The sequence below is a fragment of the Aedes aegypti genome, chromosome 3 (genome assembly GCF_002204515.2).
Source record: "Aedes aegypti strain LVP_AGWG chromosome 3, AaegL5.0 Primary Assembly, whole genome shotgun sequence".
In the NCBI taxonomy this organism is placed as follows: Eukaryota; Metazoa; Arthropoda; class Insecta; order Diptera; family Culicidae; genus Aedes; species Aedes aegypti.
In genome coordinates this window covers 396,689,624-396,703,608 of record NC_035109.1, presented here as the reverse complement: position 1 = coordinate 396,703,608, position 13,985 = coordinate 396,689,624, and the positions used below count along the sequence as shown (strand labels likewise).

The following is a 13,985-nucleotide window of genomic DNA, read 5'->3' as shown; positions in this document are numbered from 1 at the left end:
ACATCAACGAAAATTCAATTTTTGCCAATGAACAGTTCGGATTCCGCCATGGACATTCGACCACTCATCAACTTTTACGTGTAACAAATTTGATCCGTTCCAACAAATCTGAAGGCTATTCTACTGGTCTTGCTCTTCTAGACATAGAAAAAGCATTCGACAGTGTTTGGCATGAAGGTTTGATTGTAAAATTGAAAAACTTTAATTTTCCAACATACATTGTTAGAATAATTCAAAGTTATCTGTCAAATCGTACACTTCAGGTTAATTATCAGAACTCCAGATCTGAAAGACTTCCTGTAAGAGCTGGAGTTCCTCAAGGCAGCATTTTGAGACCAATATTATACAATATTTTCACATCTGACTTACCTGAGCTACCTCAGGGATGTCAAAAATCTTTGTTTGCGGATGACACAGGCCTCTCCGCCAAAGGACGAAGCCTGCGTGTCATCTGTAGTCGATTGCAAAAAAGTTTGGATATTTTTTCTTCATACTTGCAAAAATGGAAGATTTCTCCTAATGCTTCCAAAACTCAACTAATAATATTCCCACATAAACCAAAAGCTCTTTATTTGAAACCTTCAAGTAGACATGTTGTCACGATGAGATTGGTTCCAATAAATTGGTCAGATGAAGTTAAGTATCTAGGGCTCATGCTAGATAAGAATTTAACTTTCAAAAATCACATTGAGGGCATTCAAGCCAAATGTAATAAATATGTAAAATGTCTCTATCCCCTTATTAATAGAAAATCAAAACTTTGTCTTAAGAACAAGCTGTTGATATTCAAACAAATTTTCAGGCCAGCCATGTTGTATGCTGTACCAATATGGACTAGCTGTTGTAATATCAGGAAGAAAGCTCTGCAGAGAATTCAAAATAAAATTTTGAAAATGATTCTGAGGCTTCCTCCCTGGTATAGTACCAATGAGTTACATAGAATATCCAATGTTGAAACATTGGAACAAATGTCAAATACAATCATTAATAATTTCAGGCAAAAATCGTTACAATCTTCTATTGCCACGATTAATGCGTTATATGTTTAGGTTAAGTTAGGTTAAGTATATTAAAAACATTTTTTTTCTCTTATAAGCAGGTGAAATCAACTCACCTGTAAAAAAAACTGAACTGCTACGGCTAATGAAATGTAATATGTTGTTAACAAAATGTTAATTAAATCTTAAATTTGTTTTACCAAATTAGGATGATAGTGTTGTCAAATAACACAGAACACCTAGATATAAGAAATGAATGTAATGTTTGGAATGATACTATCTTAGCCAGGATCTGGGACGTAATTCTCATAAAGTTCAGAGAAGGATTTTCACAAATTTGTGTGTGGAAATCTGAATTCCTTACACATTTCCATGGAACATTGTAAATTGAATCTTGGACGAAATGCTGACGGAATCCTGTTTACATTTCTTACGCAAGATTATCGCCTAAAGTAGGGAAGGATTCTTCTTGATTTTGTACATAGGGTAACGGTACCAATGGTTGTAATGTACCAGTAGATTGGACTATGGAATAAAACGTACTTTTTTCGATAAAAACGTTTGCGCTATTTTTGGTGGATAGATCGCCTCTAGTTTAGTCGATTTGCCAAATTTCAGCTTTCTATTTTATCAAAAAGTCATATAAATAATTGAGTTTAAGCAAATAAATTGCTCCCTTGCACCAATAGTTGCCGTCGTGACGTACTGACGGAAGCAGTAGTTTAAATAGATATATAAAAATGAAAAAATGTCCCAGAGATGATCTTTATGCTTCATTTGAAAGATTTTATTTGCTGCTCCGAGGGAAAAATATTAAATCTATGTAAAAATGAACTATTTTGTTTTAAACTTCATGCATCATTCCCGCCTTCTACAGCCGAGTGGTTAGAGTCCGCGGCTACAAAGCAAAGCCATGCTGAAGGTGTCTGCCATAATTTCCATAAAGTATAATCGTACCTGCCACATGATATACGATTGCGAAAATGGCAACTTTGGCAGAGAAAGCTCTCAGTTAATAACTGTGAAAGAGCCCATAAAAAGCTGACAAGCAGGCTCTGTCGCAGTAAGGACGTAACGCCAAAAAAAAGAAGATCCTTGCGTTTCAATATCCAACGCCTGTCAGCAGATGGTGTAGCAGCGGTCTACCATCAGAAGCCTTACGAGCGGATTAGCGAAATCAACGAGACCATCAACCTCAACGATCTGTGGGAGTCAGTCCACTAAGCGGTGAGCACAGTAGCGCGAGAAGTGGTTGGTACTGCTCAACGAAGACCAAGGAACGGTTGGTTCGACGAGGAGTGCCAGAGAATGACGAATGAGAAGAACGTGGCTAGAAGCCGGATGCTGGTGTCTGGTACCCGTCAGAGCAGCCGAAAAACGGATCCGTCGCAGAAAGTAAAAGGAGCATGAAGAGGCAGCAATTGCTCAGGCGCAAGAAGCCATGGAACAGAACGACAAGCGACGGTTCTACGAATCTGTCAATGGTGTTCGGAGAAAACCAGCGCCGTCTCCCGCCATGTGCAACGACCGCTAAGGAACCTTGCTGACGTATAAGATAATGGTTGCCGTTAGGTGGAAACAGTACTTCGAGTCATTGTAGAACGGAAATAATGGAAGTGTAATACTTGTGTGCGTCTCCTGCTGCTTAGACATGTGTTTTTTGTGCGGTCGATTTAAATCTTTTTTTGCTTGTAAATATTCGTAGTATTATTCGTGAAAACTAATAAGCTGATATCTGTTACATTCACGAAGTGGTTTTGATCGTGATTTCTTGAAACACTTTATGCTAAACTCTGCAAAACAGTGAACAACTCTTCAACTGGCCTTATTGTTCTCGTCTGTATCGTTCACCGTCATATTGGATTGACACAATGGTGTGCAAGAAGTGCTTACAGCCGATCAACTCTACCACCGACGTTTTTACAGTCTGCGAAGGAATATGCATGCAAGCATTTCATTGTGCTTGTGTTGGTCTTTCCGATGATAGTGTACGCTGCATCAGGAAAAATATCATTTGGTTATGTGACGACTGCCTTGCTGATTTTCATGATCATCAACAGAAGAAGTATACTGCTCAGCCCGATGATAATGCACCGCAAAAAATTTATGAAGAGTTGGTCGACATGAAATCTAAAATTGCGAACATGGAAAAGACACTTTCCACCATGTGTGCCCAGCCGAGAGATTCAATTTCTTCGATGCCGTCTGTTCCACGACACTCTACACCTATACGTTCAACGAAGCTCTATGATGGTTCAAAGATTAATGCCAGCCGTTCGATACAAGAGAATTCGTTCCAGCATACTTCTAACTCAGACAGCCCCATTCATCATAGCGAGGAAATGTTTTCGTTGTTTCTAACTAACATCGACGGCCGAGTAACAGAGGATGAAATCAATGTTTTGGTATCAGAGTCATGTGGTCTTAAAGAAAATCGAACGTTTCGTATCAAAAAGCTTGTCCCAAAATGGAAGATTGATGAGCCGCCTGACTACGCTTCTTTCAAAGTCACAGTCGAAGGGAAGTACAAACGATTGCTGCTACGAGAAGATGCCTGGCCCATCGGAATAAAATACAGAGAATTCATCGAGCGTCCGAGAAACATATGGAAGCCGTGCCGATTTTAAAATGAACATATGTACACTGTGGAAGCTGTTTAAACTTATGCTTTTGTTGATTCAAGTTACCTGTCATCCCTAATATTCGTGTTTGTTTGTTCATGCTTTTGTGTTATTGTTAACATAGATTTAAGATTATCATTGGGGCTCAATTAAGCCTGTTGATAAGTAAAGAATAAAGTGTATCTGGTAGCAGAATTCAAATGGACAGGCTGTGGAACCTCACACGCTAGCTGAGGGGAAGAAAGCTATCAATGGGCTGAAGAACAACAAGGCTGCTGGGAAGGACGAGATGCCGGTCGAACCTTCTCTAACAGGGAAGTTAGTAGCTGCACGAACTCCTTCACCGTATCATTTCGAGGATATGGGAGGAAGAACAAATGCCTACTAGTTGGTTGGATGGTCTCATTAGCTCTTTGTACAAAAAAGGGCATCGACTCGAGTGCGCTAATTATCGAGCAATAACACTCCTTGATTCGACGTACAAAATCGAGTCTAGAATTCTGTTCAACAGATTGAAACCGCATAATGAGTCCTTTGTCGGCGAATACCCAGCTGGTTTTCGAGAAGGCCGATCAACGACGGATCAAATGTTTACCCTGCTTCATATCCTAGACAAACTCCGAGAGAACAACGTGCAGACTCATCATCTGTTTGTAGATTTCAAAGCAGCGTACGATTCAGTGAAGAGAAACGAGTTGTGGCAAATTATTTCGGAACATGGCTTTCCGGCGAAGCTGATTAGACTGATTCGTGCAACGCTTGATGGATCCAAACGTGCGGGTGGTAGACGAGATTTCGTCATCGTTCGTAACCTTTAGATGAATTGAAACATCTGACGTTTTTCTAACTTGACACTCTTTCTAACTTGCTGTTTAACATATCGCTCGAAGGTACTATCAGAATAGACAAATTACAAGAAAAAATACTTAAATGAACACTTATAATGTAAAACTAATAAATAAACTGTTGAAACTTAAAATTACAAAAAATACATTGATTGAAATCAATCTGTTCAAAATCCTCATTGAAACAGCAACCATGTATCTGCTAGGATCATGTTGTCCATTTCGACTACTGCGAGCAACCATGAGAAAGTTACGTAAATTCGTGGATTCGATACGAAACGAGTGTTTCGGGTTTGGAACTGTGTAGATCCGGAGCATAGCGAGGAGTGCTAAAGCCAAGACCGGTCAAAAGTGAGCCTAACCTCAAATTGTCGTGGGCGTTGCTGCTACTAACTATGTGTGCAAACAATTGTCACAACTCTACGTTTGTTCCTCGGTGCTGTCGATTACTTTGCGAAGTTTGTCCCGAAGATTATCAAGAAGGAAGCCAAATTCGTATGGAACAGTGAGTGCCAAAAATCTCTCAAGCGATTCAAAGAGGTACTCCACTCGGATTTGCTGCTGATGCACTATAGGATGCTATACATTTAGGCTGGGCTACAATTATGTGAGCGGCAATGTGGCGCAGCAGTTTTTGATAGAAAATGTATTGCGGCGCTTATATTAAATCCACATCCAGCAGCGGCGGTAACGCGCAGAAGATATGCGCGCAATTCAAACGCAACGTCACAATTCAAGTAGGCTTGGATTTTTTCGTTCTTCAAGGACGCAAATGTTTCAAATTTGCTAAATCTGAAACATTTGGTGATTTTCATTATCACTGCGACGGTATATCGACATTTTCAGATAATCGCATTACGTGGATTTATCTTGCAGAGCACAATATGGGTTAGGTATCTGTCAAAACCTGCCGCGCCGCGCTGCCGCTCACATCGTTGTAGCCCAGCCTTCAACGTTGGGCCCTGACGCTTCTGTGCAACAACTTCGACATCGAGTACGTGTCGGCTGTACGTGGATGGCTTTCCAAACTAAGTCGATGACATCCCTAACCCTGAAGTTTGCTCGTTTTTCGCTCATCGAGACGCACTGTCGTTAGTGAAGGGCTGCAAAGTTCCTCCCGAAATTTCCCTAGCATTTCCTCCAAGGACTACTCCTGCAATTCTTCCAAACATTGCTTGAGAAATATCCATGGATTCTTCAAAAGCTCATTCTAGGCTTCAAACCAGTAAATACTACAGAAATAATTCCGGTTATTTCTCCAACCATTCCAATACAAATGTCATCGTCCAATGTTATCCAAAGATTTCCTTCAGCAAATCCCGAATGAAATGTTTTATATTTTGCAGCATTAATTGCATTACTGTGTCAAGTCTACCGATTTCTACCTATCCCAATCCTTCCTATTCTTTGCGATGGTGTTCATGTGGTCTGCATAGCATGTTACGGCAATCACCATTCCCTGATCCCAACTTTGGGATGACTTGCGCTCTTATTGCCCCCACCAAACGCTGCTAAATGAAAATAAAATTTAGTTTTACGACTATGATGATAATGCTATCTAACACAAACGTGTTTTGTTCATTTCAGTACCAATGGGAGGAAATCGGCCGGCGAAGATCGTAAGTCGAATGGCAATGACCAGGTGGTTAACATTTCGTGGGACGACATTCAAAAGGAAGCTGATAAGATCCAGCCGAAGCATACAGGAAAGCAGGGTATAGCTACTTTTGAAACGCAGAAAACCATCACGTTGGATAGTTTGTCCTCGTTGCACAAATCCATTGAAGGATGTCCCAGTGAGGACACTTTTGCAGATCCACCGAAGCTATTGCGAATAGAACTGATGGACCACCAGAGACATGCATTAGCTTGGATGCTTTGGCGTGAGAGTCTAAAACCCAGAGGAGGTATTCTCGCTGATGACATGGGCTTGGGAAAAACGCTCAGCATGATTTCTCTTATACTGAAAAAAGCAGAAATTGAAGACCCAGATAAGGAAAACGATGATTCAAGCGATGATGAAGAAGAGGAAAACAATGGATGGACAGCGAAAGGAAGGCGCGATTACTATGCCGGAGGAACGTTGATAATATGTCCGGCTTCGTTGATGAGACAATGGGAAGGAGAAATCAAAAATCGAGTTGCTAGGAACAGTTTGGCCGTCAATGTTTATCACGGAACAAACCGAGACATGAAACCTAGACACCTGGCTAAGTACGATGTACTCATAACGACATACAATATTGCTTCCCGGGAATCGAAAACTGACCGATCTGGAATTTTTGGCGTTAACTGGGAGAGGATAATACTCGATGAAGCGCATATGATCCGCAATCACAAAAGTGCCATGTCTGAGGCTTGTTGCCGATTGAAGGGTCGCTTCCGATGGGTCCTCACAGGCACTCCCATACAGAACAAAGAAATGGACATGTATGCGCTGTTGAAATTCCTACGCTGTACTCCGTTTGATGATTTGACACACTGGAAAAAATGGATCGACAACAAAACTGCTGGCGGGATGGCTAGGCTACAAACGATCATGAAATCGCTTATGCTTCGTAGAACTAAGAAACAGCTACAGGAAAAAGGTTCTCTTCAATGTCTTCCGGAGAAAAACGTTGAACTCGTTGAAGTGACGTTGGAGAAAGACGAGATGAACGTTTACCAGAAGGTACTTCTCTACTCAAGGACGCTCTTCGGTCAGTTTCTTCACCAACGGGCGGAAAAAGAACATGACACTTATATGGGAGCAAATCAACGGAACGTTCCGACCTTTGCACAAAATCGCCTTCCAAACATGGCCTTCGATCGGGTGCATCAGAAATTGAAACAGATGCATGCAAATGAGGAAGTAAAACAGTTTCAAATCTTGGTTTTACTGCTCCGTCTTCGGCAAATCTGCTGCCATCCGGGATTGATCCACCAGATGCTCGAGGACGACGACGGTAATTTCGACATGAGCACTGTCGAGGAAGAGAACGCACAAGAACTCGATTTGTTGGCACAGCTTAACAAGCTCAAGCTAACAGATAATTCTGCTGATGCGGCTGTGGATGGCCCTGAGGCACAGGTTGAACTTGATATCAGTGGGAACACATCGCAAGATACGGCCGCCATTACGAAGGCATCCTCGAAGGTGATGCTCCGTTCTAATCCGGTGTTCGATCTGACGAGAATGAGTTCGAAGATTGCTCGGCTACTAGAGCTGCTGGACGAGAAAATCCTATGCGGTGACGATAAAGCGGTGATTGTGTCTCAATGGAGCAGCGTGCTGGACATTGTGGCACATCATCTGAGCAGCAAACGGGTCAAGTACGTCTCCCTGACCGGTAAGGTGGCGGTCAAGTTCCGAAACGATATCGTCACAGAGTTCAACAAGCAGGGAAGTGGTCCGAAGGTGAGTATTATTATTTTCCTATTCTCACACTTATGTCTCACAAAGCGTCTTATGTCATGTTATTCTTACGTTAGCGTATCATGAGACTGGTTGCAATTATTTTTTTAGAGACTTGGTCACTATTTCAATGTACGTCTCTAAAAAGTAAGTGTTTTCAATAGAAGGTCTCAAGGGGGGTCCGTAACCTTGAGGTTACGCATTCGCTTCATAAGCGGATGTGTAGGATAGATCAGTCACTACGGACAACACAGGGCAGCGGAATCACCACCGACGGGGACAAGACCGATAACCCGGGGTACTTTCGGAGACCGCGTAATACAGTGGCAAGACGAGCGATACGATTACAGTCGAAGCTCGTTATAGCGACATCGCAAAGGACCGTCGGTATACGGAGAAGTCGCTATAAAATCGTCGTTATGAAGAAGTTGGATGTCGTTATGGAGCATGGAGGAATAAAACGATCATAATATGTACTAAAATAGCTTAACGAATGTCGTTATATTGAGTGACTATTGAATATAATACTAATGTCACAATAGAGAACGGTCGAAACAGAGAAATGTCGCTATAAAAGTAGAAATTAGTATGGGAATTCGAAGGGACCATCGGAAATGTCGTTATAGAGAGATTTGTCGCTATAAAAGTTGTCGTTATAACGAGCTTCGACTGTAATAGGGTTGTCCGACATTTCGCGGTTAACCATTTCGCGGTCAACAAGTTCGCGGTGTACCATTTCGCGGTGTGTATCATTTTGCGGTTTACCGTTTCGCGATTAGTACCATTTCGCGGTATGCCATTTCGCGGTCTATACCATTTCGCGGTGTGGTTTTTCCTACGAGTTGCACTGAAAATTGTTGGCATTATCATCAATAATATTTTCATCGGAGATTTACCCTTCTTTTGAATACTTGCAGTTCTTCAAATTGCTCTGTTAAGATATATGAAACATTTCGGTACAAACCGCGAAACAGTACACCGCGAAATGGTACTGACCGCGAAATGACATACCGCCAAATGGTACTAACCGCGAAATGTCGTGCCGCGAAATGACAAACCGCGAAATGGTACACCGCGAAGTGGATTACCGCAAAATGTTATACAATCATTAATAGTTGTATATTCCCGGACGGTTAATAATGGACTGAGGGATATATTGAACATACTCTGAAGCTACACTTTTATTGCCGCCCATAGACATGGGGACAGATGTCGTACTGCCAACAGGATGGTCATGGGTTCGGTTCCTAGCCCCTCCACAAAAAGTAAGAGGTTGTTTTCGAGATACGACCGCCAAGTTGACGTTGGATAACGTTAGCTTCTTCTATTTCCTGATTTAGGACCGTCACGAACTTATGAAAGATTTCTAGGTACTGACAAAAAATCTAATCAATTTTCAAACTATTTGTTGCATGTCAATTCTGATCTATTATGGACATTGAGTGTTATTATTTGGTTGGTCCGGTTAGCACTTCAACACCGATAGAACCGGTCGATGGAAGATGAAGCATGAGCGGTAACTTTTGCTCTCCAAACAAATATACCGGTTGAACGTTAGGTCCATTCATGATCCACTAAGATTGGTTGCTTTAGTGGATTCCGAAGCCAGTTTGAGGTTGAGGCTCTTGTCAATTGTAATCAATTGTAATTTCGAATGATAAGTTTTCAACGGAGATAAATGGCAAACAAAGTTTTATCTAGATTCCCGTTGCTCGGGTCGGGTGGCGGTAGCATTTTTGCAGTCTTCTCTGTGTGTGTATTTCGATTCGATCGACAATTTCTTACCAAATCAAAACGTCAACAAAGCTGTTGCTGATAAGTTTTAGCTCTTTGTTCGCCAAGTTGATACTGATCGCTCTAGCATGCGACGACGACAACGGCATCATTCAATCATCACTAATTGCGAGCAGGGATTGAATCCTGAGAAAATTGAGAGAATCTCTCAAGTATTGCTCTCTGTAACTATCATAACATGCTGCACATTATGAGAGACTGTTTATCGTATACTGCTACAAGTTTGATCAGATTGGGGGGATAGTAGTGCATGATAAAACCCCTCTAAACATGCTCCAAGCCTGGGGGACACTGTTGTTATTGGAAGTTCGTGGATTGTTTATCGTGCCAGTAAAGAAAAACACCTATCCCCAACGGTAAACAAGCGAGAAAAATGGATTTTATCATCGCTCTCTCGTTGGGGCTCTCGCTCGCTGCTTCCATTTATCAGACTTGTTACACCTTGCGATACAATGACGATCGTGGACCGCAACAGATGGGATGTTTTTCTTTGCTTGCTTTGATCGTGCTTCATTCTCAAATGAGAGCGAATTCTGCAACGCCTGATTGCGAGGCAAACCGTGATGGATTCTTAATTCAAGTGCCGTTCGAGATTTACCTGACCGCGCGCTCAATGGGAATTTTATTTCTTGACACTGTGATTCTCGAGAAGCATTATTTAGCCGTGATAAATGATTGCATGCAAATTACTGACCAAAATCTGAATCAATCACATCCAATCACCAGTAATGTCACTCTTCACGGTAGAAAATTCTCACAACTCTTTCAAAATGAAATGGTCGTCCTGAAAAGGACGGTTGGGGCTAGTCACCGTCGATCGAACTGGGTTGTCAATCCATTGTTAGACAGAAACACAGCAAAAGATTACCGAAGACGATTCGTTGTTTTCGTTGGTTTGCTCACTCCTCCGACGGCAATTTTCAAGGTTTCTAGACGAGTTCTCCACGAATTTAATGGTCTAGCTGGATGCCCATGGCCATGATGAGCGATTTCACGGAACCAGCAGCATTTAGCTTGGGTTGGGAATGAACAAGAGCAGAAGCAGCGGCAGCGACGAATGTGTAAAATTTATTCCGATAGGAGTCCTTCTCCGGTTGCTGGTCGACGATTGACTGATGCGCGCGGGGCTCATTGAAGCTTGGTTGGCTTCGACTGAACACGATAGAATAAAGAGGAGTAAGAAGAAGGCCGAAAGGGGCGTTTCCCTTTGCATGGCGAAAGTGGCTAAGATATCGAGCAATGATGTCTGTGCTAGGAATACACAAGAAAAATGTGCTTTTCTATGGAAAATAAGACATGCCTTGATATTTATCGATTTTTCAATAGTTTATTCATGAAAATCAATAGTTTTAATTATTGGAGTCGATTCGTAGAAAAAATTCTAATAGCTAATGGTTAGCTATTGATAATCAATAGTTTTCTTTTGTATGAAGGAAAATTTCTGATCCATGGGTGCCAAAATGATGAAAATTGTTCAATGAGAATTTCTTTTCAGAAGCATTCTAAATATGTCGCAATTTTGTTACATATGTTCTCATAAAATATGGCAAGTCTAAGAAGCTGTTGGAAATGCCACTCTATTTTACAATTGTTGTGAAATGTTGTGACGGCACTGCAGCAGCGTCCACGAATACAGTATCAAATTGTCGTGCCATCAATTATTCCTGACAAATTAAATTTTGTATGAAGCTGTGAGATTGATTGAGAGATATAAGATGTAATAAGGTCGAAAATATTATTCTTTCAACTCTTTTCAACACATTTGATGGCCCTGAAAAGCGCCGCTTTGCTTATACGACGAACCAGCTCAATGACGTGACGTGGATGGCGCACAAGAGCAACGGATTGTTGAGTACCGGGCGTAAGTCGAAATCTGCAAACGATGCTCACTTTTAAAATCTTGAGCGATTTCACAAGTCCGACGCTCGATTACAAGCAGCTCCTCGGATCAGCAACTCAGAGGGCCTGTTTCGTTCCTAGCGGGCTTGCTTCTTGACCACCGATGCTGAATTCAAAGTCGAAATCTGCAAGCGCGGATAAATTTTCGGCGGCGATGACGACGGCTTGGACGTTTTTCCGAGCGGCAGTAATTCGCTGCACGGAGAAGCGCCCAAGCCATCGTCATCGCCGCCGCAAATCAACCTTGCGTCTTCCTCTTCCGACGACACAAATTGAACTGTGACGGCGGGAGCAAACGCAAAGCGAAAATGACTCGCCCGACCGTGTAAACAGTCCGACCGCAAAAAGAAGACTGAGGGAAGAAGCAGGACCGGTGCGCTTTTATAGTGGGAAGCGGAACCCAAAAATGTGCTTGAACGTGATTGGTTAGATAAGAAAGGTCAACATTTTACGATTTTTCAATAGTTTGTTGCCAATAATCAATAGTGTCCTCCGTTTGAATCGACGCGTAGATAAATTTCCGATCGATTGATGTATAAATATTGAAAATCTATCGACAAATGGCTGAGTTATTAGCGGTCAAAACCTGACCATTTTTCGTTACATGCTCAATTTTTCGTTTTTTGAAATTGTACCCCCATATGTTGCCGAAGGACGTTATCCAACGTCAAAAAAAAACCGTCCAGCCACCAGAAGACGCCGCACGGAAGACCGTGCTTTGGGAAGCACATCCATCCTCTGTCAGATCATCTTCTGTATCAGATGGTGACTAAGACAAACTGACCCTCTTCGAAGGCTAGCCGCCTCAAACGACACACGAACACGGCAAAATGAACCACCGCAAGGGCAATGGACTTCTTCTTCTTCCACAGCGTTAACTGATTAACAGTTATTAAGGAGAAGTAAGCCGTCATTGAAATTTGTATGCGTCGTTGATGATTGTTGCTAATTCATCGCACGATTCCTAATCAAAGAAAATCAGTTAGTTTTGAACTGACACAGTTGAAAAAGTATCAGCATACTTTATGCATGTAAGCGCATATAGTGATACTTTTTCAAGTCAATATAAACTATTAAGACTGAGTTTTATCACTTTGAAATTGCAAGCTGAAAAGTAATCATTGCTACCAAAACGAATGACGGGCTATTTAGCCTTAACTGAGAGCTTTCTTTGCCAAAGATGTCATTTTTGCATTCGTATATAGTGTGGCAGGTACGATGATACTCTCTGCCCAGGGAAGTCAAGCAAATTTCCATTACGAAAAAATCCTGGACCGATCGGGAATCGAATCCAGACACCCACACAGAAATGGTAGTCTCAACCTAAACTGTTGCGTAACATCGAATCTGTCGCAATTATTTATAGAAATTATACTCCGTCTTTTTTTTTTATTTATTTATTTATTTACTCGAAACACATCAACAGGCAAATTGTAGCCCCAATGATGTCTAAAATATATATAAAACGATCAGAGGACAAAAACTTAACAAAAGCACTAAACAGTCAAGAGATAAAACTTAAACTAAACTCTTCGTTCGTCAAAAAATGATAAAAACCTTCGGCGAAGCATCTCTCGGGTGGTATTGAAGTCGAACAATGATGCGACTTTATTGAACACTCGCTGCAAACCACTAAGTGCTCCGTGAAGTCCGTAGTTGGTTCGAGTTAGAGGCAATCTCAGCATGACGCTGTTCCGGAGGGAGCGTGGACGGGCATTTAGATGGACTCGCTCCAGGATTGTCCCACAGTCGATACGACCCAGTAAAACGTCTGCAATTGTTAAAGCTCTGAATGTGTCCCTTCTGTTCCGGAGGAGGTCCAAGTCTATCAATCGGCATCGACTCTCATAGCTCGGCAAGCGGAATGGATCTCTCCAAGGTAGCTTACGGAGTGCAAATCGGAGAAATCGGCGTTGAACAGATTCGATCCTTTCTGCGCCATAATATAATAATAAATAGGACTCCAAACAGCGGAACCATATTCCAATGTGGAACGCACGAGAGAACAATAGAGTGATTTTAGACAGTAGATGTCGGAGAAATTCTTGGCGATTCTAAAGATGAATCCCAAAGTCGTTGACGCTTTACTGACGGTATACGAGATATGCTGTTTATACGTTAACTATGAATCAAGGAACACGCCCAAATCCTTGATGTGATTCACACGTTCAATTTTCGTGCCAAGCAAACTATAATCGAACGTGATTGGTTGCTTTTTTCTAGAAAACGTGATGATGGAGCACTTGGTGGGGTTAACCACCATTCCATTCAGCGAGCACCAACTGGCGAAACTATCAAGTTGCTGTTGTAGGTATAAACAGTCGGCAACAGAGCATATCCGTAAAAATATTTTCAGGTCATCTGCATACGATAAGCGGGGGCCTTTGATAACGAGATGAACGTCGTTGAAGTAAAGCAGAAAAATCAGTGGTCC

At 41.8% G+C, this 13,985-nt stretch overlaps 1 protein-coding gene across 1 annotated transcript in view; it reads left to right on the top strand.

The window, feature by feature from the left end:
* The window catches only part of LOC5567894 (transcription termination factor 2), a 43,752-nt gene that overhangs the window by 14,149 nt on the left and 15,618 nt on the right, over positions 1 to 13,985 (top strand). The window contains exon 4 of the mRNA XM_021854946.1: positions 6,052 to 7,861. Coding sequence (XP_021710638.1) covers positions 6,052 to 7,861 — 1,810 coding nt within the window. The remainder of the gene's footprint in view (positions 1 to 6,051; positions 7,862 to 13,985) is intronic.